This window comes from Somniosus microcephalus, chromosome 7 (assembly GCF_052327205.1).
Source record: "Somniosus microcephalus isolate GS21.2 chromosome 7, FLI_Smic_1.0, whole genome shotgun sequence".
Taxonomy (NCBI): domain Eukaryota; kingdom Metazoa; phylum Chordata; class Chondrichthyes; order Squaliformes; family Somniosidae; genus Somniosus; species Somniosus microcephalus.
In genome coordinates, this window is record NC_140993.1 from 155800247 (window position 1) to 155827199 (window position 26953).

General features: G+C 47.7%; 1 protein-coding gene across 5 annotated transcripts in view; it reads left to right on the top strand.

The window, feature by feature from the left end:
- sulf1 (sulfatase 1) overlaps positions 1 to 26953 on the top strand; it is a 601332-nt gene that overhangs the window by 415258 nt on the left and 159121 nt on the right. For all 5 annotated transcript variants that reach the window (XM_085993124.1, XM_085993127.1, XM_085993123.1 and 2 more), the window contains one exon: positions 7619 to 7788. In XM_085993124.1, the coding sequence (XP_085849250.1) occupies positions 7619 to 7788 (170 nt within the window). The remainder of the gene's footprint in view (positions 1 to 7618; positions 7789 to 26953) is intronic.

Here is a 26953-nt window from a genome sequence, read left to right on the forward strand (position 1 = left end):
ACTCTGTATCCAGAACATGTGATTAGTCATGCCCGTGAGTGCTTTAAATTATAAGGATTTCTTCAGCAGTTTCTCACTGATGCTTATATAAGGCACCAGGGTGAGTGATGAATAGCCAAGAAAGTGGCCTTTACTTCTGCTGAAGACAATGTTGTATTGCTTCTGCTCTTTGAGAGTACAGTAAACAGACTGTTGCCATGTACCATACGCAGTTCATGCTTTTGATATGGAGACTCTGTCAGAGCTAATTTAGGATTACTCTTTTGAATTAAACATTCCTGTTACCTTCCGGTGGCTGAATCTGGAAAATTAAACATTATTAAACAGAAATGGTGTTAGCAACTCGCTGGAAGAACTTTCGGCAAGGTTCAGTTGTAGGAATATATTTATCAGTGCCGAGTCTTGTCCACCAGGAGTGCATATCAGGAACTTGGGTGCCTCACCTCAAGATTTTATGTCCGTTAGAATTATTGGACGGAAAGTCATAGAGGGGCACACGCCCAACTGAAATCCCAATATGTGCTCCTAGTGCGCAAACACATAAAATTGCTGTATAACCTTTACAAAGAATTGAACCTGTTTTTGCAATGTAGTTTCCACATTGTTCATTTTTTTCATAGGTTTTTATCTAACTTAATAATTTTTGCGTAATACTGTTTACTCTCCATTGAAGGGTATGTACCTTCCCCACATTTTTTGTCCTTTTGCAGGTGCTTTCCCAGTTATCTGTTCTGTTGCCAAGAGGGCAGGTACGTGGCCGAGCATTGCCTAGGCCACTTAGTTGGCTGGTCACCAGGGGGCACAAGAGGACAGCCTGGTGAAGATCTCCCTGTCCACCCATCACCTGCATTCAGCACCCCTTCACCAAGTGCAGCTCAGATTGCCCCTCTCCACAGCCTGCACATTGGCACTTTGATGGCCAGTCCCTTGGCAGCATTTCCCATTATTATTCTTTCTATGTAACATGTTTTGCCATCAGACACATGCAGGCATCAACCCCATTACTTATGATCCTCTTTATTTATGAACTTGGTAAGTTGTCTTGTCAGACAACAGAGCAACAAAGCAGCTTTGAGACATATGTATTCAGAGCATAGTGAAAATGTTGACCCTTCTGTCCAGGCTTCGTAACAAATGTTCAAAAGGAGAAAATCCAGTTTGAACATGCTACAGATTTTAAAAGCTGAGCTAATTCTCAAAGTTAAGCAATTATAGCTTTTGCCTTGAGTTCCCCAGTCACTGACTAAAATAGTTGCCACCTGAATCTTCTCACTTTTATTTCTCTCTGTCAAAGGGGCGGTTTAGCCAGAAGTGGTATAAATCTTGTTGATGTTACTGCTGTTGACAGCTTCAGTTTCACTGATTCTCTTATACTTTGGTAATGTTTCACACAGATGGAAGTTGTTTAAAGTCAAACGCAGCTCAGGCTTTCAGATCAAGGGCAAAATTATGTTACCACTGTTGGGTCTATCAGCAGGCAGTTACATTAGAATTTGCATCCAGCGAAACAGCACAGTTGAACATCGAATCGTGATTTACTTACACTTCTGACATACTTTTGTACTGCTAGAATTCAAAGTGCTAGAAAGGGACAGCCATGAACCCACTGATAGCCAAATCAGACAATTTGAAAACCGTTTGAAAGTTCACAAAGTCTGCTCAGTTGCCCCCCCCCCCACCCCGCCACCCTCCCGTTCCCCCTGCCCAACCCCGCCCCCCCACCCTAGTTGGAGATAAGGGCGCTCAAATTCTTGGGGCGGAATGAGCTGAGTTTTCACACGTCCACTCACTTTGTCTGCAACCCAGTCCAGAATCCTGGGGTCAGCCAAATTAAATGTTTTGGCGGGCTGCTTTGTACACCTAGGACACACGTCCCAGCAGGTGTGAGAGTCATTTTACTCCGATGCCTTTTCACAGCAATAGCAGGGCTGCGGGACTCTGGCAGACACAGGAAATATTTCTAAAAATGTTCATGTTGGCTTCTTCTGCTAGTTTCAGCAATAAAGTTAATCATTCTGCGATCAGTTGCATAATCAAAGCCAGCCTTTGAATTTGTAAAGTGGCCTTCCCTACAGCCCTAGCATTGTGGGCCGCCTGGGACACACAGGCATTCCTGACATCCAACATTGCTAACGGGGCAACTCAGGCTTCATTCACATTGTATTATACAGCCACTCATTTACAGGGTGGGCTTAATATGGGCCTGCCAGCAAAAGTGCTCGGCTTTCTGATGAGAATAAGAAGTGGTAGAAACCTGTCAGATCCAAGGTTCACCCCATATTAGATTGGGGGCCACTCGCGAGTGGCAAGCTTCCGACTACAGGTGGCAATACTGCTGGGAGCTCGCTGATCATTTTTAAATTGAAGCAACCTGGATAATGTGCAAGGGATCAATGCCAAGTCCATCAGGAGGGTGAAAATTCCACCTGCCCTACCTTCGCTGGCGATCCCACCATGGAGTAAAATGTACAAACACTGACACACCCACAAACACCGACACACACACAGACACCGACACAACCACAGACACCGACACAACCACAGACACCGACACACCCACAGACACCGACACACCCACAGACACCGACACACCCACAAACACTGACACACGTACAAATACTGACACATCCACAAACACTGACACACCCACAAACACCGACACATCCACAAACACCGACACACCCACAGACACTGACACACCCACAAACACCGACACACCCACAGACACTGACACACCCACAAACGCTGACACACCCACAAACACCGACACACCCACAAACACTGACACACCCACAAACACTGACACACCCACAAACACCGACACACGTACAAACACCGACACACCCACAAACACCGACACACCCACAAACACCGACACACGTACAAACACCGACACACCCACAGACACTGACACACCCACACACACCCCCACACACACCGACACACCCACAAACACCGACACACCCACAAACACCGACACACCCACAAACACCGACACACCCACACACACTGACACACCCACAAACACCGACACACCCACAAACACTGACACACCCACAAACACCGACACACGTACAAACACCGACACACCCACAGACACTGACACACCCACAGACACTGACACACCCACAAACACTGACACACCCACAAACACCGACACACCCACAAATACTGACACATCCACAAACACCGACACACCCACAAACACTGACACACCCACAAACACTGACACACCGACACACCCACACACACCGACACACCCACAAACACTGACACACCCACAAACACCGACACACGTACAAACACCGACACACCCACACACACTGACACACCCACAGACACTGACACACCCACAGACACTGACACACCCACAAACACTGACACACCCACAAACACCGACACACCCACAAATACTGACACATCCACAAACACCGACACACCCACAAACACTGACACACCCACAAACACTGACACACCGACACACCCACACACACCGACACACCCACAAACACCGACACACCCACAGACACTGACACACGCACAAACACCGACACACCCACAGACACCGACACACCCACAAACACCGACACACCCACAAACACCGACACACCCACAAACACCGACACACCCACAGACACCGACACACCCACAGACACCGACACACCCACAAACACCGACACACCCACAAACACTGACACACCCACAGACACCGACACACCCACAGACACCGACACATGTAGAAACACTGACACACGTACAAATACTGGAATAGTGAGTTGTTTTGATTGAGGAGAGCAGGACTCGATAGTGCTTTATGTGGTCCAGCCAGCTGTGGCTATGAATGGCTAAACCATTTTTTCACTATAATATTCAATTCTGCGTCCCTTGGACGTAATTGAGTGCAGATGATGGCTGTACTGGGGGAATGAACGGACGAGAGAGAGTAATTTTTTTGGGGGTCTAGGACTTCAACGCTGCAGGTATGTGTGTGATTGAGCAAATTGGTAGCTGCAGAAATGTTGTGGTGAATGCAGGGCCAAAGGCTTGACAGTTGGGAATTTGAAAGTTGTAAGTGACTTGGGGGAGATTTTTTTTCCAGGGGCGGACACAGAAAGAAGTGGGGTTGGGAAGTTCGTATAAAAAAAATGCACAAATGTTCATTCATGTGCACAAAAAAGGTAGACCCATAGGGGCAATTTTCATATACAGAATTAGATGGTGAATGAGGCAATGACTCGTGGGGTACCGCAGGGATCGGTGCTAGGACCCCAGCTATTCACAATATATATTAATGATCTAGACGAGGGAACTAGATGTAATATCTCCAAGTTTGCAGATGACACAAAGCTGGGTGGGTGTGTGTGCTGTGAGGAGGATGCAGAGAAACTCCAGTATGATTTGGACAGGTTGGGTGATTGGGCAGATGCATGGCAGATGCAGTATAATGTGGATAAATGCGATGTTATCCACTTTGGTGGCAAAAACAGGAAGGCAGATTATTATCTGAATGGCAATAGATTAGGAAAAGGGGAAGTGCAACGAGACCTGGGTGTCCTTGTGCACCAGTTGCTGAAGGTAAGCATGCAGGTGCAGCAGGCGGTTAAGAAGGCAAATGGTGCGTTGGCCTTCATAGCGAGAGGATTCGAGTACAGGAGCAAGGATGTCTTGCTGCAGTTGTACAGGGCCTTGGTGAGACCACACCTTGAGTATTGTGTGCAGTTTTGGTCACCTTATCTGAGGAAGGATGTTCTTGCCATGGAGGGAGTGCAGCGAAGATTCACCAGACTGATACCTGAGATGGCAGGAATGATGTATGAAGAGAGATTGGGTCGATTAGGCTTATATTCGCTGGAGTTTAGAAGAATGAGAGGGGATCTCATTGAAACTTATAAAATTCTAACATGACTAGACAGACTAGTGTGAGGACTGGAACTTGGTGAACCCAGCTGCAGGAAGGCAAACTGAGGCAGAGGTTAGGTTGCAAAAACAAAGATAGACTTTACTTGAAATAAACAAAATAACAACAGCACAGATGCAGGCTAGTAGGCCGGCAAACAGTATCACAAGGCAGTGAAACTCAAGACTGAGCAATGAACATAAACTAAGCACCACTTAAATAGTAGGCATATAACCATGCACAGGTGAGTACAATTAGGAATAAAGAAGGACACAATTAAGAGTTCATGGTGCCCTCTGGTGACGAGGCGAGGCAGAATCTGGGTCATTCCTGACAACTAGATGCAGGAAGGATGTTTCCGATGGCGGGGGTGTCCAGAACCAGGGGTCACAGTCTAAGTATAAGGGGTAAGCCATTTAGGACTGAGGTGAGGAGGAATTTCTTCATCCAGAGAGTGGTGAACCTGTGGAATTCTCTACCACAGAAGGCAGTTGAGGCCAATTCATTAAATATATTCAAGAAGGAGTTAGATATATTTCTTAAGGCTAAAGGGATCAAGGGATATGAGGAAAAAGCAGGGACAGGGTACTGAATTTGGATGATCAGCCATGATCTCATTAAATGACAGAGCAGGCTCGAGGGGCCGAATGGCCTACTCCTGCTCCTATCTTCTATGTTTCTATGTAAGTACTCCGCCCACCCGAATGAGTCGATGTTGGGTCCATGCCATTTTCATGGCTGGGCCTCACTTCAATGAATCTGGTGAGCTGCTAGCACAAAATACACTCCCTTAAAACAGCCTCCCGATCTGTGCTGGGAAATCGGGCATGGTGACCAATTGTGATGTGGCTGCACTACCACCTTAAAGGGGAAGGCTGATAGCATCAGGAGTGCCATTTTTGCAGTGACTTATAGTGGCAGGGAAAATGTTTGCGTGCCTACAACAGCAAAGAGATTAATTATTGGAAATTTTTAAGACTTAAAACCCACACCGACTGCAGTGACAGTGAGTGCCAGCTTTCCCTGACTGCAGCTAAGGATCCCTTTAAATAATGCTCAAAATAGTCTCAAATTGTGTCGGAGTTTGTGGCTAGTTCATCAGAGCCTGATTTGCATGTACTCATGAGGTCTTCATCTGTTTCTGGTGAGAGCTCTGTTCACCTAAATCAAGGTCCGCCCGATCTGATTTTTGGCTCTCCCGTTTCCCACGTGAGTTTGGTCCCGCTGCCGTCGTCCTGTTTTCAGGCGGAAACAGAGCAGCAGGGACATGAAAATCGGACTATAGCACTACTGCTTTGCACTTGAACAAGGGAGTATTACTGAGTATCTGTTGTATATTAAAGTCCCTCAGTGGGTCTCTGCATTCCACTTCTAAATGTGTGCAAAACCCCCACATGACCTGATATCTATGGGTCAATGCATTATAAAAGTGTCCCCATATGCTAGTAGGCGGTACTCTGATGGAGGATTCTAATGTAATTAAGTGTTTGCTTGTGCTCTGCTTTTGAACTAACGTTATATATGACTCACTCCCTTCATCAAGATTTAGCCCAGTGATGTCATTGTTTGAGCAGAACAGGTCCAGTATGTGCCCTAAAAACAGGAGCAGGCAAACCCATGGAAGTTATAAATTGTTTGGTGTCAGGGGATTGATCAGATAGACTGTTTGTTCTTAAAATTGTTATTTTTTTGGCCATCTTGCCATTGTGCTGCACCCCTGGGCATCCCTTGCTGACCCACTCCTGAGCCACCCATTGAAACTCACCTTAGAAGCTTTCCTCCCGCCGAGGTTATTTTGCACAGGCGCCCTGAATTATGCCCAACTGTCGCATCCAAAAAGTTCAATGTTCTGCTGTAAGAATTGAGAGTTTTTCCCCACTAGAGAGGTCACTGGGTCCTCTCTCCCCTTCCCCCCCTGCTCTTCTGAAAGACTTTGCCGCTTCCCCATTGAGAGAGTTTGCTGATGTTAAGGTAGTTTTCCTGCCTTTGCTCCCTCATCCCCGTGTCCTCACCCCCTCCTTCTGCCCTGTGCCTCTCCTTTATCCCCTCCCCCCTTCCCTCTCACTCTTTACCCTGGCAAATCTCCTTCCCCTCATCTGCCTCCTCATACCTCCCTCTTCCCTCTTCTTCCTGTTTCTCCCCTCCACCCTTCCTCTCTCCATCTTCTCCCATCCTCAATCTCCTCTCTCTTCCCCTCTCCTTCTCATTTCTCTCCCATTCCTTTTCCATCCCTTCCCCTGCTTCTCCCCTCCCATCTACTTCCTCCCCCATCCCCACGCTCTAACCTTGCTTGACCTAAATATTGCAGCTGGTCATGACTCTCTGTGGGCAATGCCACAGGACAGCGACGAGTGAATTCAATAGTTCCAAAGGCTGGAATTTGACAACCTTTTGGTTCTGACATTAACTCATTGATAAACCAGTTTTGGAGTACTGACTCTCCTTTGGAGCGGACACATTTTCTATCTTATCCTCTGCTCAGTTCTATGAAATAGAATTCAAGTGATATACCGCAACAGAGAATGCTGTCTTTGTTGTTGAAGGAAACTAAACATTACAATCTTCTATATTGTTTATAAAGTTACAGCCCTCAACACTTCAACACTTGACCTTTTGACAAGTGTTTCGGATTTCTAAAGAACCCGCTGTGCTTGTTTAAAGTTGTGTAATTTTTCTGTGAAATCAAAAAGAATTTAGAATACTTGGGATTTTCTTTTTCAGGATTACTTTACAGATGTGATTACCAATGACAGTATCAATTACTTCCGCATATCCAAGAAGATATATCCGCACAGGCCTGTGCTCATGGTCATCAGTCATGCTGCACCCCATGGCCCTGAGGATTCTGCACCACAGTTTTCGAAGCTCTTCCCCAATGCCTCACAACATATGTGAGTAAAAAGACTTACCTCAGGGACAACACAAGCATGCATTTTCTGGTGTTATTTACAGAAGAGATAAATGTTCTGGCTTGTGGCATTTATCCTGCAAGTAACTAAACATGGAACATATATCATGTTTTGCTCTTTCATTCATATTTATGCACAGTCATGGATGAGCAAAAAGTTAAATTGCAATATATTGAAATAGATCCCATGTTATCAGGTACATTCAGGTTTGAGCTGAAACCAGATTTCAGGTACTGGCCTCACACTTCTGGAAGCTGGTTTGAGTCAAGCCCAGACTGATGGGATGAAAGTTCCCTCTCTTTGCTGCTTGTAAGGATCCTACATGAAATGAGTTTGGGCAGTCTCAATATAGTTCCGAGTATGCACGACCCCACACCACAAAGCTGCTCCTAATTTTGCATTAAGTTCGCAATCTGATTCAGGGAGGCTACAGGATGGCTACTATTGCAAATGGAAAAATGTTGCAATAGGAGATGGTGTTCTGAAGTCAGGATGGAGGCACATTCTTGGGGGAGGTTTACTCTGCACCTATAAGTGCTCTGTCTACCTTAGTGTGCATGATGCTGGCATTGGATGTCCTTAAAGGAAAGCTCAATTCCTCAGCTGATAGCACAAAAAAGTTCACAAAACAAGGTTAAATTCAGTGAAGCCTTGAAAACTGAGCCCAGTTCCATTCCCTTATTCTTCAATATGTTAGCCTGTAGGTCTGATTATACTCAGCAGAAGTGGCGGGTTTAACCTTGGCAGGAGTACTCTGTGGCCAGACAAGGAAACATCGGCCTTTCCCTGCCCCAGGTATCCCTCCCCTGACTGCAATCAACTACCGCCCCCCACCCCCCAGCCTCCACCCCCCACCCCCGACTTACGTGACTGCCAAGGACTTTATCCCTGTGGCAGTCTCCTGCCCTGCTCGTCCCAGGAGTTCAAATGGCCAAGGCTTCATGTCACCGAGCTGGGGCGAGCCCAACACTCACTCCACCAGCACGAAGCTCACCCCATGATAAGGTGCTTTATGTGCAATTCTTTCATTCTTCCTTTCTCCTTCCTTGAATGTCCCAGGTTGAGTTCCTGGTCTATTGCTGACATAATTAATGTCAGCAATAGAAATACTACAAATGCCTTTGTGTCCATTTTTTGATTCCACCTCTCTGAAGTACTTTGGGATGTTTTTATGTGTTAAAGGCACTATATTAGTGCAAGTTGTTGTTGTCGGTGGAGCTATCGTCTTTAGCATCTCTGGCCCAGGGAGGGGAAAAGGCAGCCGGATTTCTGCTCCTAATCACTATTCAGTGGCTTTTGCTTGACAGTGCATTGGTGAGAACAAGGTCAGCTGGGATCCCTTCCACGGCCAACAGCTTGCTGATACCCACGGTCTAGGGTGACACATGAAGAATTGCCACTTGGGTGAATTGCCATAGCGCAGCCCTCACCTCCTGATTCATACCCCAATAGAACCAGTGCCTTTAGGAGAGTAGAAGTGATAAGTAGATAAAAATGGCCTAACCTCTCAAACAAAAGAAGAATTCTGTCTTTAGTGCTCAGTCAGGTCTCAAAACACGGAATTGGAGCAACAAAAAGAAACATCATTCATTGCAACCAGACTCCCACATGATAGCCTTGCTGCCATCGCCTTTATTTTGGCAGATGCCATGTTTCTCATCCAGTTGCTGCCAGAACCAAATGTGTTTTTGAATATTCTAATCTGATGATTACTCCTAGGAAAGGAAAAGGAACCAGATAGATTAACATCAGCAGCGTCTCATAAACGACCAACAAGGAAACTTTAAATCACAGTCCCTTGTACATTCCCTGTGTAGGCCTGGTTTAAAACTCTTCCCATTGGTGCTACATCACTTGTTTTATAACATTACTAGCTGGGGGGAGCCCGGCGTTGCCAGGGCTGTTTTGGGCCAGGCGGTTTAAATCGAGTCCCAGGCTTTGGGGCCTGTCTGTCTGTCCCTGTGTGAATCTGCTGCCGGGCAACATTTTATATCGAGTCCCAGGCTTTTGGGCTCTGTCTCTGTGTCCCTCTCTCAATCTGCTGCCGGGCAACATTTCTACCTTTTAATACCTTCAAAGATGAAAGTGAAAGTACTTATAAAACGTTTTTGGTAAATCTTATGTTATTTTTAAAAGAGATACTAACTTTTTCGAAGCTGGATTAGCATATTTTGAGCTGGAAGTAAAAGGGGTTTTTAGCTTGAGGCAATGGCTGCCAGATCCCTGAGATGAAAACGATTAGTCCCGCCCACACACACACCGATTGGCCAACCATCAGGTGACTGAACTGTAGGATTGGTCAATCGTGACGGCACAGGATTGGTCGAACCTTGACGTCAGTCAATCAATGCTAATTAGCAGATAATGAGTTTAATTTTGAAGGTTTTTTGCATAAGGCGCGAACAATTTTCATCCAACCGAAAAGTAAATACGCTTACGACCGTCCCGGAATGGTAAGCTTTCTTTGGAGGTAACGCACGCGCAGGTACGCCCTATAACTTTCGAGCGTATAGCCGGACAGACAAAACGTACGGAACCGCTTTATATATATAGAAGATAGACTAGCTGGAGTGCCCGGCGGTGCCGAGGCTTTTTCGAGGGCATGTTGTTTTTGGAAGAGAGAGAGCGAGCGACTGGGGGGGAAGAGAGAGAGCGACTGGGGGGGAAGAGAGAGAGCGACTGGGGGGAAAGAGAGAGAGCGACTGGGGGGAAGAGAGAGAGCGACTGGGGGGGAAGAGAGAGCGACTGGGGGGTAAGAGAGAGCGACGGGGGGAAGAGAGAGAGCGACTGGGGGGAAGAGAGAGAGCGACTGGGGGGAAGAGAGAGAGCGACTGGGGGGGAAGAGAGAGCGACTGGGGGGTAAGAGAGAGCGTGACTGGGGGGAAGAGAGAGAGCGACTGGGGGGGAAGAGAGACAGCGACTGGGGGGGGGAGGGAGGGAGGGGGGAGGGGGAGGGGGGAGGGAGGGAGGGGGGAGGGGAGGGGGAGGGTGGGGAGGGGGAGGGGAGGAAGGGGGGGAGAGGGGAGGAAGGGGAGGGGGGGAGGAAGGGGAGGGGGAGGAAGGGGAGGGGGAGGGGTGGAGGAAGGGGAGGAGGGGGAGGGCAGGGGGGAGAGGAGGGGTCCCCGAGCCCTGCCCCCCCGATCTCCCGCCCCCCGATCTCCCGATGTCCCGCCCCCCGATCTCCCGATGTCCCGCCCCGCGATCCCCCGATGTGCCGCCCCCCGATCTCCTGTCCCCCGACCTCCCGTCCCCCGCTCTCCCGATGTCCCACCCCCCGATCTCCTGCCCCCCGATCTCCCGCCCCCCCGATCTCCCGATGTCCCGCCCTCCCGATGTCCCGCCCCCAGATCTCCCGATGTCCCGCCCCCGCGATCTCCCGATGTCCCCGCCCGAGCTGGCTTCAAGACCAGAGAGACGCCGCCGCGCAACCTACCGTGTGAGGCTCGGCCGGACTCAAGTCGCGCTCCGGGCAGAAGATGACGCAGACGCTGACTCCCGCCCCGCCCGCCTTTACTAAGATGGCGGCGGTGGCGACGCTCGGCTCTGGCCCGCCCCCTCCAGCCTTCACAAAGATGGCGGCGATCGCTGGCCTTTTGTCGATCGCGACGGGAGGCGCCTAGCTCGGGCGTGGCTGGTCAACAGACACCCAGGCTTTGAGGCCTGGAAAAACGGTGAAAGGTAGGAAAATTATAGAGTTTAGACAAAAGATTTACAAATTAATTAACTTTTTTAAAAAACAATTTGTCTTTTAAAAGCAACTTTTTTTTTTGCTGGAAATGTAGATTTGAAAAGAAACACGCCGAAAGTGGGAAAAAGAAAGGAAAAGTTTGGAATCAAGATGGCGGCGACTCACCTCGGTTCAGAACGATAAGGCCCGCCCACACACGCACCGATTGGTGGACCGTCAGGTCACCGAAGCATAGGATTGGTCAATCGTCCCGTCACTCGACCGTAGGAGGGCCCGCCCGCACGCGCCAGGAACCCGCCGTACGATTGGTCGACCTCGACGTCACTCGATGCTAATGAGCGGAATGTTGAACGTTTTTTGGATACCGCGGGCGCAATTTTTGTCCGGCTGAAACGTAAATACGCTTAGGACGGTTCTGGAATCGTCAGCTTTCTTTCGATGTAACACACGTGTAGGTACGCTCTATAACTTTCGAGTTAATTCAATACAGACAGACAGACGGAATGACAGACAGACAGATGTATCCTTTTTTATATATATAGATTAGATTAGATTAGATTAGATAATTTTTCCCTATCATAACAAATAAAGAACATGCACAGCCTAGGGCACTGAATCAAGCTGCTTTCTAATCTGTTTGTGATTGGGATTACAGTGATTGGCCATTGGGAGGCCAGTTGAATGTTTAGAAAATGACCTAAAGCCAAATGATAGGTCAGGATAAATTTTGCGAGGCTCGTCACCAGCAGCAGAGCTTTGCACACAGCCATCACACATGGCCAAATCGCAGGCGTGCTGCTTGTGATGTTCCAATGTGTTGGCTGTGTGTGAGGCCTTACGAGGGCTGCAGGGCCTTGCAAAATTTACTGTATCATCTGCTTCAGAAAAATTAAGGTATCGTCAGTTTTCATTTTCACTGTGAATCACATTTTAAAACCTGGGAATGTCTTGATTACTTGATTTTCCTTGCCATATTCTATTTAGGGATGATCTTCCTCTGGAGCATGCTCATTTCCTGGGTGCAAAGACGAGAATAAAGAGGCAGAGACCCATCACAGTGTGGTGATGTGGTGAAAGAACACTGATAGTCCTGTAATGTTTTCCATGACTATATATCTGCAAACATTTCACTTTGAAAAGGCACAATATTGACATCTTGTCTAGTCTTGGTGGAATGTCCACTGGTACAAATGTCATAGAGAAACAAAAAGCTCCAAAGAAAACTGGAGGGTAGCTTCTAAATTCCATACATATCTGTGGCATAATCCTATCTTCCTTTCTCAACGCAAAAGGTACATTTCAATAACTAATTACATAATTTTTTTTAAATGTCATTTTAAAATGGCAATTTAATGAAAATATCAAAGTACTTGAAGTGGCTGAGCAGTGTGATTAAAAGCACTTAAATAAACATTTGTGTAATACTTTAAACACTTTAAACACCCAACAAAAAGTCAGAAAAGCTTGGTCACTTATATCAGCTGTATATTTTAAGATTAAATCACTAGTGCTTGTCTATGGATCTTTTTCTCAAATCAAGTGGTCAGCTAGGGTCAGACGTCAGGAGAGGGTGGGATGGTTTGCTGGTACACTGATATATATGGAATTGGCCTGATTAAGATCTGTCAGGGTGATGTGTGGACCTGTAACTTCGATTTAATGCCAATATGAAGAAATTATTCACATTCTCAGTCATTTTAGTTTGTACAACAAAAGGGAGCTCTGCTTTGTGACAGTGGACCATAAAGAGGAACTATTTGGAGCTTTCAAATACAGAGAAGCATAGATGATCTTTACATTTCCTGTGTTTTCTAAAATGGTTAAATAATTTGTCTCTGCCTTTCAAATAAAATATGTAAAGTAGGACTTGGCCTTGAAGCAAAAATCTTAAGGGGATGATTATGATTTCAATCTGCATCCTTCTAAAATCATCTGGCAATTTGAATTTATGGGTTTTAAAAATGCCAGTATCTGGCTGTGAATTCAATGAACCACAAAGAAAAGGATTGAAGGAATAGAAAAGGAACCTCTGAGTGGGCAGGCAGTGCAGAGATGTGGCATGTAATTTGAGATTAACTATACTCCCTGCCCTTCCCCACGCATCCTACTCACATGTATCTTTATTATTTAATGAAATATATTGTTTGGGGCTGTATCCCACTTCTCACAGATTTGTTGCGAGAAGTGTTATTTAGTGTGGTGCCTCAGACATGCCACATAGAGAGCTGAGGCTATTAATTGTGGAATTTTAATGTGTGAGTGTTCATTTGACAACATTATCCCAAGTTTCCCAAAAGGCTCAAACTACATTTTAATACCCTTCCAGGTTCCATTGAAATGTGAAAACAGTCAAAAAAATGCACTTCCATGGTTACCAGTACCATTCCATACAAATATTAACAATAACGTACTGGGACATTGCATTGCCTGTCAACCTGTTATTAATGAAAGGACAGGGGTTACGCCTCAGGAGGGACTTCTTATCACGCCACACAGATAAGGAATGCGGCAACCCAAAAGTGACTTCAGAATTTAATAAACCATCAGCACACTCTCATAGTCAGAGCAGCAGCCTTCCCCAAGCTGAGCTGCAGTCGAAAGCCTTTGCCATGGCATTGACAGGCCTATGCACACAGTTTAGACTCAAAAGACTGGTCCTATTAATCTGCTTTACATAAAAGGCCTATGAAGGTGTCAGGTCGGTCTCTTTTCAGCCTGTTGCAGGTGACCCCAAGAATTCCAAGCATCTATGTAGCAAACTGTTCCTAGGTTTCACAATACAGTTACAGGGGTTCTTTTGTGTGTAATATTTTGCTGTGTGACTGGTTGGGTTAAGAGTTCATTAGCTTGACAAAGATGGAGATAGAGCGAGGGCAAGAAGGAGGTTTTTTTTATGGATTGAGTGAATAGCTGGTTTCTATAGCAAAAACCATTTAACGTCTGCTATGAGAAGGTGCCCTGTCTTAGCAAAATATTAGAAAGAGCCTGTGAAAACCTAACCACCCAGTCCACAGAGGTACAATAATATTGACTTTGTCAGTGAGGGCATCAGTTTCCTTGGTGAATGGTTTTTAAATGTGCATTGTATAATTTGATCATTAAATTATAATAATTATTATTGCAGCACGCCCAAAATGTAATATAAAGCTGAACTGTTCTGCTGTGCTGTGGTGATACTACAGTGACTGAACTGCTACAAATATTATTAATTATCCATTAGCAATTATTATTGTAGGACTTTGTAATATATGCATGTTCCACTACAAATCTCCTCCCTCCATATCCTTATTTCTTGTCACTAGGCTTATGTTGGTACCAGTACACAATATAGGAAAATCACACTTTGGCCAATACACTGTAAAGCTGTGCCATTAGCCTTCACCATGACTAGTGAGAGCCCTGTAACCAGTGAGCAACATGTAGGGCTGGATTTTCATTGGGCCGTGGAGTTGGGATTGGAGGTGTGTGGGGGTTTAACATCCCAAAATCGGGGGTCCCGACCCCATCCGCACCCAACCTACCTCCATGCCAGTTTCAAAGGAGGCGGGTACCCGCCCTGCACTGGGACCTGCCTCCGCTAGGTGGGAAGAGGATTAGGGCCAATTAACTGCCTGTTAACAGGTAGTTAACAGGCAGTTTTTAGCCTAATCCCTATTTTCATTTTGAAATGTGGGATTCCCGATGGCTGTAAACCACGCCAAGTAGCGAGGTGGGCCATCGGGATGAAGGGCTTGGAGGGGTCGAGATGTCCGGTGTTCAGGTGAGTGATGGGTGCATGAGTGCAGAGGTAAGTGTGTTTGGTGTGTGTAAAGTGTTTAAAGAATTTCTACTAACCTTTACTTACCTTTACAGCCTTCCTTCCTTCAGGTCTCGGGAGTCCCTCATCTCACCGGCACAGAAAGCAGAATGGCCGCCAGCTGTCAAAATCTGCAGCCTTTGCTTTCTGTTCTGGGGAGATCTCTAAATCATCCTGAGAGGAAGGAATTAACCAGGAGTACAGATTGTTAGTGTTTGACAGATGAAATTTCAATCTGTGACGTCACCTGTTGCCGGGTGGCCCATCATTGGCCTGCTGAGCCCGCTGGGCGGGCTCAACAAGGTCAATCAAGTCAAAATCGCGTGGGTTGGCTAGAACTCGATGGAGGTGGGACTACAACCCCAAAAGTTGTAGACCCACCTCCTACCTGTTGTGTATGTACCTTTAAGAGAAGAACTGATTCTATACTGCAGTACCAGCAGTGACCACCCCTGTATATAAAGCCATAGCAGGCTTCTGTACTTCAGTCTTGAATTACTCTCTGTTCAGTAAATACCTGTTTTATTGTTCTCCTGCAGTCTGAGTATTATTGATCCTCGGACACTACACTGTGGCCCATTGTCGGAGCAAATCTGTTCTGGCAAGCCATTCCTGGCGAAGATGGTCCGTAGGACTGCAATAGTTTTCTCCGTGGTGGTGGAGGACATTTTGATGACCTCTGGCCATTTTGAATGGGCGTCCACAGTGATTAGGAACATTGAGTCCATAAATGGACCAGCAAAATCAATGTGTACCGTTGCCATGGAGATGAGGGCCACTCCCATGGATGTGGCGGGGCCTGTGGTGGAGCGTTTTGGACCTTCTGGCATCCTGTGCATCTCTTGGTCATATCCTCAATTTCTTTATCGATTCCCGGCCACCTCATTGGCATTGCGGTACACTTCAATTCTTTCCACATACGTGGTCCAGTCTTCTACCTCGTTGTCAAAAGCAGTGATACTGCCACTCTTCGGCATCTTGGGTGATTTAAAATGTCGCCTCCCGCGCTTTTTCTAATTCCCCAATGTAATAAAATGGCGCCTCCCGCGCTTTTCCTTCTTCCCCTTGCTGCCACGCTGCTCCTAGCGTTCTGCAGGGTAATGGCAGCGACCCGCGGCTTCGGCGCGCCTCACTTTTCCTTCCCCGCGTTCTATCCTCTCCAAGCAGCCCTGTTCTTGAGCATCGACCGCGCCCTGTGCGCTCCACCCTCTCTCTCTCTCTTCCTCCCGACGACGCTGCACGGCCCCTTTGCAGAGCCGCTCGATCGAGCCCGAGCCCGCCGCAGTCCGGAAGGGTCAGCGCACTACCTGCTACCAACATGACTTGCTGGAACACCTCGACTGGGGAGCCAGGCCCAGCTCTCCACAGCCTCCCCTGCAACTCTCTGATGGATCCCTGGGCGGTTGCCCGCGGTCGACGCCCGCCGTTCTGATTTCGACCTCCAAGAAGCTTCTCTTCAGGGAAAAGATCCCCGTGAGGTGAGGCGGTACTGCAGGTGAGTTCAAACCTGCCCGTCGCCACTACAATCCAACACTACCGATTCGGTTAGCATGTGATGCGTCTCCCTACGGCATCGGAGCGGTGCTGTCACATAAATTCCTTGACGGTTCAGAGAGGCCAATAGCCTTTACGTGGCGCTCGTTAACCGCAGCCGAGCGTAACTACGCCCAGATTGACAGGGAGGCCCTCAGCCTGGTGTGGGGGGTGAAGAAGTTCAATCACTATCTGCACGGGCAAAAATTCACCCTACTGACTGATCATCAGCCCCTGGTCTCCATTTTTAACCCAAAGAAGGGCGTTCCGGTGATGACGGCGCAACGGCTGCAAAGGTGGTCACTTTTTCTAGGGGCACATCAGTACGACATAGAGTACAAGGGTACGAAACAGCATGGAAACGCTGATGGGCTGTCGCGCCTACCGTTGCCTACGGTAGAGGAAGCACCTGCAGTGGACCCTGTTGAGATATTCCATGCGACCATAGTCGAATGTCTACCTGTTACAAACTCAAGTATAGAGAAGGAAACCCGAAATGACCCGACACTCTCTCGGGTCTATGATTTGACGGTGAAGGGATGGCCAGCACATGGCGACTCACTGTTGCCAGCATTCTCGCCAAGGAGAGAACAGCTGTCAGTGTGCCGGGGGACCTTGATGTGTGGATCCCGAGTGGTAATTCCACCCAAGTTGAGAGATAGAGTGCTCAATGAGCTTCATGAGGGTCATCTGGGAGGGGTAAAAATGAAGAGCCTAGCCAGGGCGTTTGTGTGGTGGCCGGGAATCGATAAAGAAATCGAGGATATGACCAAGAGATGCACAGGATGCCAGAAGGTCCACAACGCTCCACCACAGGCCCCGCTACATCCATGGGAGTGGCCCTCATCTCCATGGCAATGGGTACACATTGATTTTGCTGGTCCATTTATGGACTCAATGTTCCTAATCGCTGTGGACGCCCATTCAAAATGGCCAGAGGTCATCAAAATGTCCTCCACCACCACGGAGAAAACTATTGCAGTCCTACGGACCATCTTCGCCAGGAATGGCTTGCCAGAACAGATTTGCTCCGACAATGGGCCACTGTTTGTGTCAGAGGATTTCCGGAGGTTTCTGAGGAATAATGGGGCAAAACATTACACATCTGCCCCATATCATCCAGCCACAAATGGATTGGCTGAGAGGTTTGTTCAGACCTTTAAAAAGGCCATAAAGGCAATGCATAATGACGACATACCACTACAACTCAAGGTGGATAATTTCTTGTTTGCTTACCGGAATGCGACACATGCAGTCACCAACCAAACTCCAGCCATAATGTTCTTCAACCGAAGGCTAAGATATCGCCTGGATTTGCTCAAACCAAACATAAGACGAGATGTTGAGGATAAGCAATTCCAGCACATAAATGAGAAGCCAACCAGGAGCTGCAAGATAGGGCAACCAGTCTTGGCCCGCGACAACCGAACAGAAAAATGGCAGCCAGGAACGATATGCACACGGCAGGGACCACTAATGTACACAGTGGACGTTGGAGAGAGCATCGTGAGACACCATGCTGACCAGATTCTAGAGTCACAGGAACAAGCCAAACCCATACCACGAGCAGGTGCACCTGGTAATCAACCCGAAGTACAGATTGCGTCTACCTCAGAAGCAGTGGTATTGGAAGCTGACGAACCAACCAATGACAATGAGCCAGAATCAACTCCGCCGCAAGAACAGGATACTCGAGAAAGGCGTTATCCAGTCAGGATCAGGAAGCCTCCTCAAAGACTGAACTTATAAATGATTATTTCAGTTGATGTATATAGTACAGAGAAAATTGTAATTGTAATTAGTTATTATTTAGTTGTTAAATGAATGTTATGTACTGTTTATCTAAAAGGGGAGGAATTGTTGTGTATGTACCTTTAAGAGAAGAACTGATTCTATACTGCAGTACCGGCAGTGACCACCCCTGTATATAAAGCCATAGCAGGCTTCTGTACTTCAGTCTTGAATTACTCTCTGTTCAGTAAATACCTGTTTTATTGTTCTCCTGCAGTCTGAGTATTATTGATCCTCGGACACTACACTACCCGCCTCCTCAATGAAAATCCAGCTCATAACCTCACAATGCTCTTACAAAATTCATCCCAAGTTTGCAGGCAGAAGCTCTAATTCTACTGCATCACCCCTGTGCTCGCTGACCTACATTGGCTCCCTGTCCGGCAATACCTCAGGCTGAGTTTTTTACCTTGGAAATACGCTGACAGCGGGGGTGGGGGCCGGGGGGGGGGCGGCATGGATCGCGTCAGGAACCCTGAAGTTGGAGACTGCATTTTGCAGTGCCTTTTTAATGAAGCCACTGTAATTGAATCAGACTTCCAGGTTTCCCGACTAATTAACCGGTGAGGGCGTGATGACGTCACGTATGACTCAAGTTGAGCTGAGCTATTTAAAGGAGCACTGCACAGATGACAGTTGAAGGCTGGTGGAGGTGGAAGACAGGTTGTCGGAGTAGATATAGTGAGTTGGTTCTTTGGGAAATAATTGATATTGCTCTAAACTGAAAAATGCAGGCTCAAAGACAGAAAGCTGCCCCAAGATTTAGTGATGCCTCCTTGGAAATCCTACTTCAAGGAGTCAGGGCCCGCAGGGACATCCTGTTCCCTGATAATGGGAGGAAGAGGCCAGCTACAGAATGCATGACTGGAGATCGCTGAAGAAGTGAGCAGCAGGAGTGTTGTTGGCAGGACCTGGACACAGTGTTGAAAATGCTTTAATTACCTCATGAGGTCAGGAAAGGTGAGTACAATGCCACATTGCCCTACATCCTGATGTGCGTGCCACCCTAACCCCCTCACTCTGCCTTTCCAAGCCTACTTCTGCACATCACTCCTGAAACCAGCCTACCTTAAAGGTGCTCCCATCCCTCTCTGTCTATGCACTTACTCACATCCCCATCTGACCATCCACCACTGACACTCACCCTCATCTTAATGCAATGCAATGCCTTATGGTCACCATTTATAGATGTTGCCCATCCATCCCTTCCACTCATTCCATGACTCTCACTCTTGTTCCCTTCCTCGCAGGAGAAGAGAGTACACAGGAGAGGCAGTGAACCGGTGGTAGCCCCCCAGTCATGACACCGTTCACTTCATCAGAGGAGGAGGCACTGGAGCTGAGCCGTGTTGCGGAGCTGCTGGCGGTCAGAGATGGAGAGAGAGGAGCTCCCAGCTACCTGGTGATAGAATTAAATATCATACAGCCACATGGCATACAATAGTCACTCATGTTGACTTGATGTCAGCAGCCAGTGAAATATGATCATGTGCATGATGGTAACTTAAATTCATGTCTTTACTCTCCCACAGGTCCATCAAGTGTCCCCCCCACTGTCCAGCCAGAGGAGGAAGACGACGCCTCAGAGGAGGTCACGGACTTTGAGGGTGCACCACCACACGATCCATGTACACCAAGCACCAGCACAGATACACACACGTTGGTGGGTCCACTAAGTGAGAAGGTAGTGTTGTTACCTGGTGTCTCACACATCACATGTGAGCAAGAGCAGATGGTGGAGACAGGGACAGCAGTGCAGAGTCCTCATCGGAGGGCGCAGGATGCTCCAACCAGTGCTCAGCTGGACGAAGATGCTGAATCTCGGGGGGCCGTTGACAAAGCGGATGATTCTTGAGGAGCAGCAGAAAATGCGGGAGGCTCTGGCAGCTTTTCCAGCCGCGATGTGCTCGATTGTAGGGAGAATGCAGGAGTCCATCTCCAGCATGACTGGCATGATATCGTAGGCCATGGCAATGATGTGTTCATCCATGGAAAGGGTGGCCATCTGCATGAAGCATCATGCGCAGTGTGGTGTATGTAACCTGTTCCACCTTAAGAGAACTACCTTAAGAGATGTACTACTTTCTCTTGGCTGCTCTATACTGTAATACCGGTGGTGACCACACCGGTATATAAGTGTTGTGTAGGGATTTGCTGGGCAGTTCAGCCCTGACCTCCAAATAGTAAAGACCTGTTAAAGTTATTCTTGTGGTCTGTGTCCAGTGATTTATAATAAGCTTAACTGGGACACACAGACTTAACAGTGGCGACGAGTCCGATCTTACCCTGCGGCAGTTTTACATCCAAGGCAGCTTCGTCCTCAGAACGGGCGTTGAGAAGAGGCATTGAGAACCCGGGTTAAAAAGAAAAATTCTGACCACGAAGCCCTCCATCAGCGACAGGCAGTGATCATCCCTTCTACCACGGTGGTGGGTAAGCCAATCAGCGACACGAGCAGAAAGTCGGCCGCGTTGACTGTGGAGTGGGGGAGGGAAAACGGAGGAAAAAGGGCGGAGAACTCGACCACGGCCGGTAAAAAGGGCCGGGCTGCAATCGAGGCCGAGAGGCGCAGCGACTGGGGCAGCTTAAGGCACGAGAGCCGCGGAGAACTCAAACGCAGCCGGTGTAAAGGACCGGGCTGCAAGCGGGGCTGCGAGGCAAAGCAGCGTCGGGGAATTGAGAACCGCTGGGGAGGCGAGAACGGCAGCAGCACGGCAATCGCCATTGCAGCCAGCGGGGGAAGGAGGCAAACGCGGGAATCCGCCATTGTAGTCGGCGGGAGAAGAAGACGTGCGCGGGAAAGACCGCCAAGCGCGGGAAGCCGCCATTTTAGTAGGCGGGGGAAGAAGACAAGCGCGGGAAGCCGCCATTTTGAGAAAAAGAAAAATTTAAAAAACTTACAAGGATGCCTAAACATGGGAACATTAATACCTTTGATAGCGATATCGAAGATTGGACCACGTATGTAGAACGCATGGAAGTTTATTGTAAAGCAAATAAGGTACCAGATGATGAGAAAGCACTAACCTTATTAAGCTCAATGGGTGCGAAGACATACGGGCTATTGAAGCACCTTCTATCACCAAATAAACCGGCGGATCAGACTTTCGCAAATATTGTTACTGTCCTGAAAAATCATTTAAACCCCACGCCGCTGATGATAGCGGAACGATTTAAATTTTACAGAAGAACGCTGCTGAAATACGAAAGCAACGCTGAATTTTTAATTGAACTGCGTAAGCTATCAAAGCACTGTCAGTTTGGAACAGGACTAGCAGATGCGCTGAGAGATAAATTTGTGTGTGGATTGTTAAAAGAAGGAACACAAAAGCGACTGCTTGAGGAGAATGATCTTACGCTTGCTAAAGCTGTCACTATTGCAGCATCGCACGAAGCCGCAGCGAGAGGCACGGTGGAAATGCAGCTACGGTCACCGGAACTCAGCACCAATCAAATGGTCTTGGGTACAGTAAAATGTTATCGTTGTGGAAAGACAACGCACGATCAGAATCAGTGCTGGTTCAAAAATCAGGAATGCAGAAAATGTGGCAGGCTTGGCCACATAGCTAAAGTATGCCGGTCAGGAAAGAAGACCAGCAACAAAAAGTCACCGCAGGAAAAGTACAGAAAGGTACACAAGGTGACAGAGAACAGTTCGAACGAACAGAAGTCAGATTCAGACTCCAGCAGTAATGAACTGGGTAGTCTAAGAGTACACAATGTTGGTAAGGAAGCAGACCTCCAAACAATTTGGGTCACACTTCAGATAGCAGGAGTCCAAGTGAAGATGGAATTGGACACTGGATCGGCATTGACGGTCATGAATAAGCAAGATTACAAAAGGTTATTCCCACATATTCCCCTACGGGATACGGAGATTGTATTGAAAACATACATGGGGCAAAGAGTATACCCCATCGGGAAGATAGAGGTAAAGGTGGTCCACAAGGGCAAAGAAAGCCGAGGAATGGACTTATATGTGCTACCTGAGGGAGGTCCACCACTACTGGGACGGGAGTGGATTAGGAAAATAAATATGGACTGGCATTCCTTAAAAGCACTAACGGTAGATTCCGGTAAAAAAGATGTCAAACCTAAATGATTGTCCAGAATATTGGACGATGCTAAAGAGGTGTTCCAACAGGGACTGGGAACACTGAGAGGAATTACGGCAAACATCAAGGTTGAAGAACATGCAAACCCGAAATTTTTCAAAGCCAGACCGGTACCTTATGCGATACGACCTGCTGTGGAAGCTGAGCTGGAAGGGCTAGAACGTTCAGGAGTACTGTCTAAGGTAGACTGGAGTGAGTGGGCCACGCCCATTGTTCCCGTCATGAAGCGTTCATTGAGCAACAAGCCGGGGGAACCGGGGAAGGTTCGCATCTGTGGAGATTTCAAGATCACTGTTAATCCGGTGCTTCACACGGTGCAGTATCCGCTTCCGCGGATTGAGGATATCTTCGCTTCGTTGTCTGGCGGGAAACACTTCACCAAGATAGACCTGGTGCAGGCGTACTTACAGATGGAAGTTGAGGAAGAGTCACGCCAGTATCTCACGATCAACACGCATAGAGGCTTGTACCGGTATAATAGACTGGTTTTTGGAGTGGCATCGGCTCCAGCAATTTGGCAGAGGGCCATGGAGCAGGTATTACAGGGAATTCCAGGCACACAATGTTACCTGGACGATATTTTGATTACAGGAGATGATGACGAGGAACACCTTGCAAATTTGGAACTGGTGCTCACCAGATTGAAAGAATATGGACTTTGAGTTAATCGCCAGAAATGTGAGTTCTTTCAGAAGCGGATCTCGTACTGTGGTCATGTCATTGACCAGGAGGGGCTTCATAAGTCTCCTGACAAGATCGAAGTTGTTTGTGAAGGCTCCCGCTCCGGATAATGTATCCCAGTTGAGGTCGTTCCTAGGGTTGATTAACTATTACCATAAGTTTCTGCCAAATTTATCCACGGTGCTGCACCCGCTGAACGCTCTTTTGCAGAAGGGAGTACCATGGAAGTGGAGCGAGGACTGTAAGAGGGCCTTTCGCAAAAGCAAGGCATTGATCACCTCAGAGGAAGTGTTGGCTCACTTCAACCCAACGCTGCCTATTCGTTTGGCTTGTGATGCTTCCCCATATGGTATTGGGGCAGTACTCTCACACAAGTTGCCAAATGGCCTGGAGAGGCCAGTCGCGTTCGCATCCAGATCATTGACCTCCGCTGAGCGCAACTATGCTCAGATAGATAGGGAGGCTCTCAGCCTTGTGTGGGGAGTAAAGAAGTTGAATTATTACCTGCAGGGCCAAAAGTTTACGCTTCTGACAGACCACCAGCCGTTGGTATCCATTTTTAACCCTAAGAAGGGTGTTTCGGTGATGACAGCACAGAGACTCCAGAGATGGTCCCTTTTCCTGGGGGCACATCAATATCAGATTGAATTCAAAGGTACAAAGCAGCATGGTAATGCTGATGGGCTGTCGCGCCTGCCACTACCTACAGAGGAGGAGGCACCGACGGTTGACCCTGTTGAGTTATTTCACTCGACCATCATCGAATGTTTACCAGTCACCAATGCAAGTATTGAAAGAGAAACCAGGAACGACCCGACACTGTCCCGGGTCTACGAAGTGACAGTGAAGGGATGGCCAGCACATGGTGATCCACTGTTACCGGCATTCTCAGCAAGACGAGACCAGCTGTCCGTCTGTCAAGGAACATTGATGTATGGAACAAGGGTGATTATTCCTCCTAAGTTAAGAGAGAGAGTTCTAAAGGAACTGCATGAAGGTCATCTGGGGGGAGTCAAGATGAAAAGCCTTGCTAGGGCTTATGTGTGGTGGCCGGGTATCGACCAACAGATAGAGGATCTGACGAAAAGCTGCTCAGGGTGCCAAAAAGTGCAAAATGCACCTCCGATTGCACCGCTGCATCCATGGGAATAGCCTTCAACCCCATGGCAACGTGTACATATTGACTTTGCTGGTCCATTCATGGACTCCATGTTTTTAATTGCGGTGGACGCACATTCTAAATGGCCAGAAGTGATTAAGATGACTACCACTACCTCGGAAAAGACGATCGCGGTGCTAAGAACGATATTTGCAAGAAATGGATTGCCAGAACAAATATGTTCAGACAACGGACCGCAGTTCGTGTCAGAAGAATTCCAGAAATTCATGAAGAAGAATGGGGTGAAACATCATACCTCTGCCCCATATCATCCGGCTACAAACGGGTTGGCCGAGAGATTTGTACATACGTTCAAAAAAACAATAAAGGCCATGAGCGAAGATCAGATCCCACTACAACACAAGGTGGACAAATTCCTACTGGCATATCGAAGCGCCACTCATGCAGTGACAAACCAAAGTCCTGCCATGATGTTCTATAACAGGAGGTTGCGGTCCAGGTTGGACTTGTTAAAACCAAATGTGCGGAGGGAAGTTGAAAACAAACAGTTCCAGCATATAAATAACAAGACCACTCAGAGTTTCGAAATAGGACAACCAGTGTTAGCCCGGGACTATAAAAACGAGAAATGGCAATCTGGAACAATTCAGGCCAGACAAGGACCCCTGATGTACACGGTAGATATTGGTGCAAATGTAATACGGCGTCAGGCTGACCAACTGGTAGAATCGAGAACAAGGGTCGAACCTATGGTTACGGCAGAGACAACCGTGGAAGAAGTTAGTGAACCTGAAGCATCTACCTCAGAAGTGAATGTACCTGATGATGATGTCCAATCCATAAGAGACCAACTAGATGAGTCAACCCAGCAACGAGAATCAGAGACCCCTGAAAGGCGTTATCCAACTCGAATCAGGAGGCCTCCTCAGAGACTGAATCTTTGAACTGTTTTGCATGAAGTTGTATATATATATGTTATTATGTTATGTTAAATGGGGCTATAACTGTTAAGCTAAAAAGGGAGGATTGTGGTGTATGTAACCTGTTCCACCTTAAGAGAACTACCTTAAGAGATGTACTACTTTCTCTTGGCTGCTGTATACTGTAATACCGGTGGTGACCACACCGGTATATAAGTGTTGTGTAGGGATTTGCTGGGCAGTTCAGCCCTGACCTCCGAATAGTAAAGACCTGTTAAAGTTATTCTTGTGGCCTGTGTCCAGTGATTTATAATAAGCTTAACTGGGACACACAGACTTAACACGCAGCATTCAAACAAGTGTATGCTTGCTGTGAACAACAGCTTGCACACTCTGAATGCCACCTTAACAAGGATGGATAGAAACCTAGACTTAGCCGTTTATCGCCCCACTAATGTGCAGCAAAGTGCACTCCAGCTCCTTGCTAGCAGGGAAGTGCAGGTGGCCCATGAGAGGGATGATGGTGAGAGGGGACATGGAAGTGGGGGCTCTGCTCAAAGCGCTCCCGCTTCTTCCCCATTGCCTCCCCCTCAGTCAGAGCCCCACATGCTACCTCGTGTCCCCATGGCTGAGTCAGCCCCTGCACAGGTGCAGGAGGAGCAGTCTTTGGCGGGGCCCTCACGGGCTCCAAAACCCAGTGGATGTCTGCCAAAAGTAACTAAGCAGTCAGAGCAGGGAAGTGAGCAGCCTATCTCTATCTCTGCTGAAGTCACAGGGATTCCATGGCATAGGAGTTACAGGAAGAGGAAGATTAAAGAATTGTAGATGCACAAGGGTATGCACATGGGTGTGTTATAAAATGTTAGATCATTAAGTTTCTGTTTACTTTTTGAGCCACATAAAATTATTTCTTTGCACCACTTTCCCATTTTGTCCATTTTTGCCTGCTGCCTGGCAAGTGCCCTGTTAGTTGGAGTGAATGGTAAGACACTACTTAACCTCAAGCAATGGGTGTGTGTGACAGGAATGGTTTGGTCATATTAGGACTGCTTTGTGGTGGGGCAGGGGTAAGTTGTTTCAGCATCTGGGAGCCAGATGGGTGCACTGGTGTAACTTAACTAAATCGAGCCATCATGAGGCCATCCCGGCCTCCTGGGCAGCAATGTGCACTGCTGCTGGTGCCATGTCCACTTCAGGTTACACCTCCTTTTCTTGTTCCTCCTCTTCCTCCTCCTCCTCCGAAGAGGCTTTGCGCCTTGCTCCTCCAGCAGCTCCAATCCTCAGTGCTGCGCTATGTTGTGCAGATCATTCTGGAGACCCTGGCTAGTGCGTATTGAAGGGCTTCTCCAGATCTGTCCAGGCATCTGAAGCGCATTGTCATCATCATTTGGCTTTGATTGTAACGTTCTTCAGCCTCATTACTTGGCCTCCTCAAGGGTGTCATCGGTCTTCAGTGGCTAGCCCTTTCCTCCAAGCAGCCAGCCGGTAAGTGTGTGCGAATAG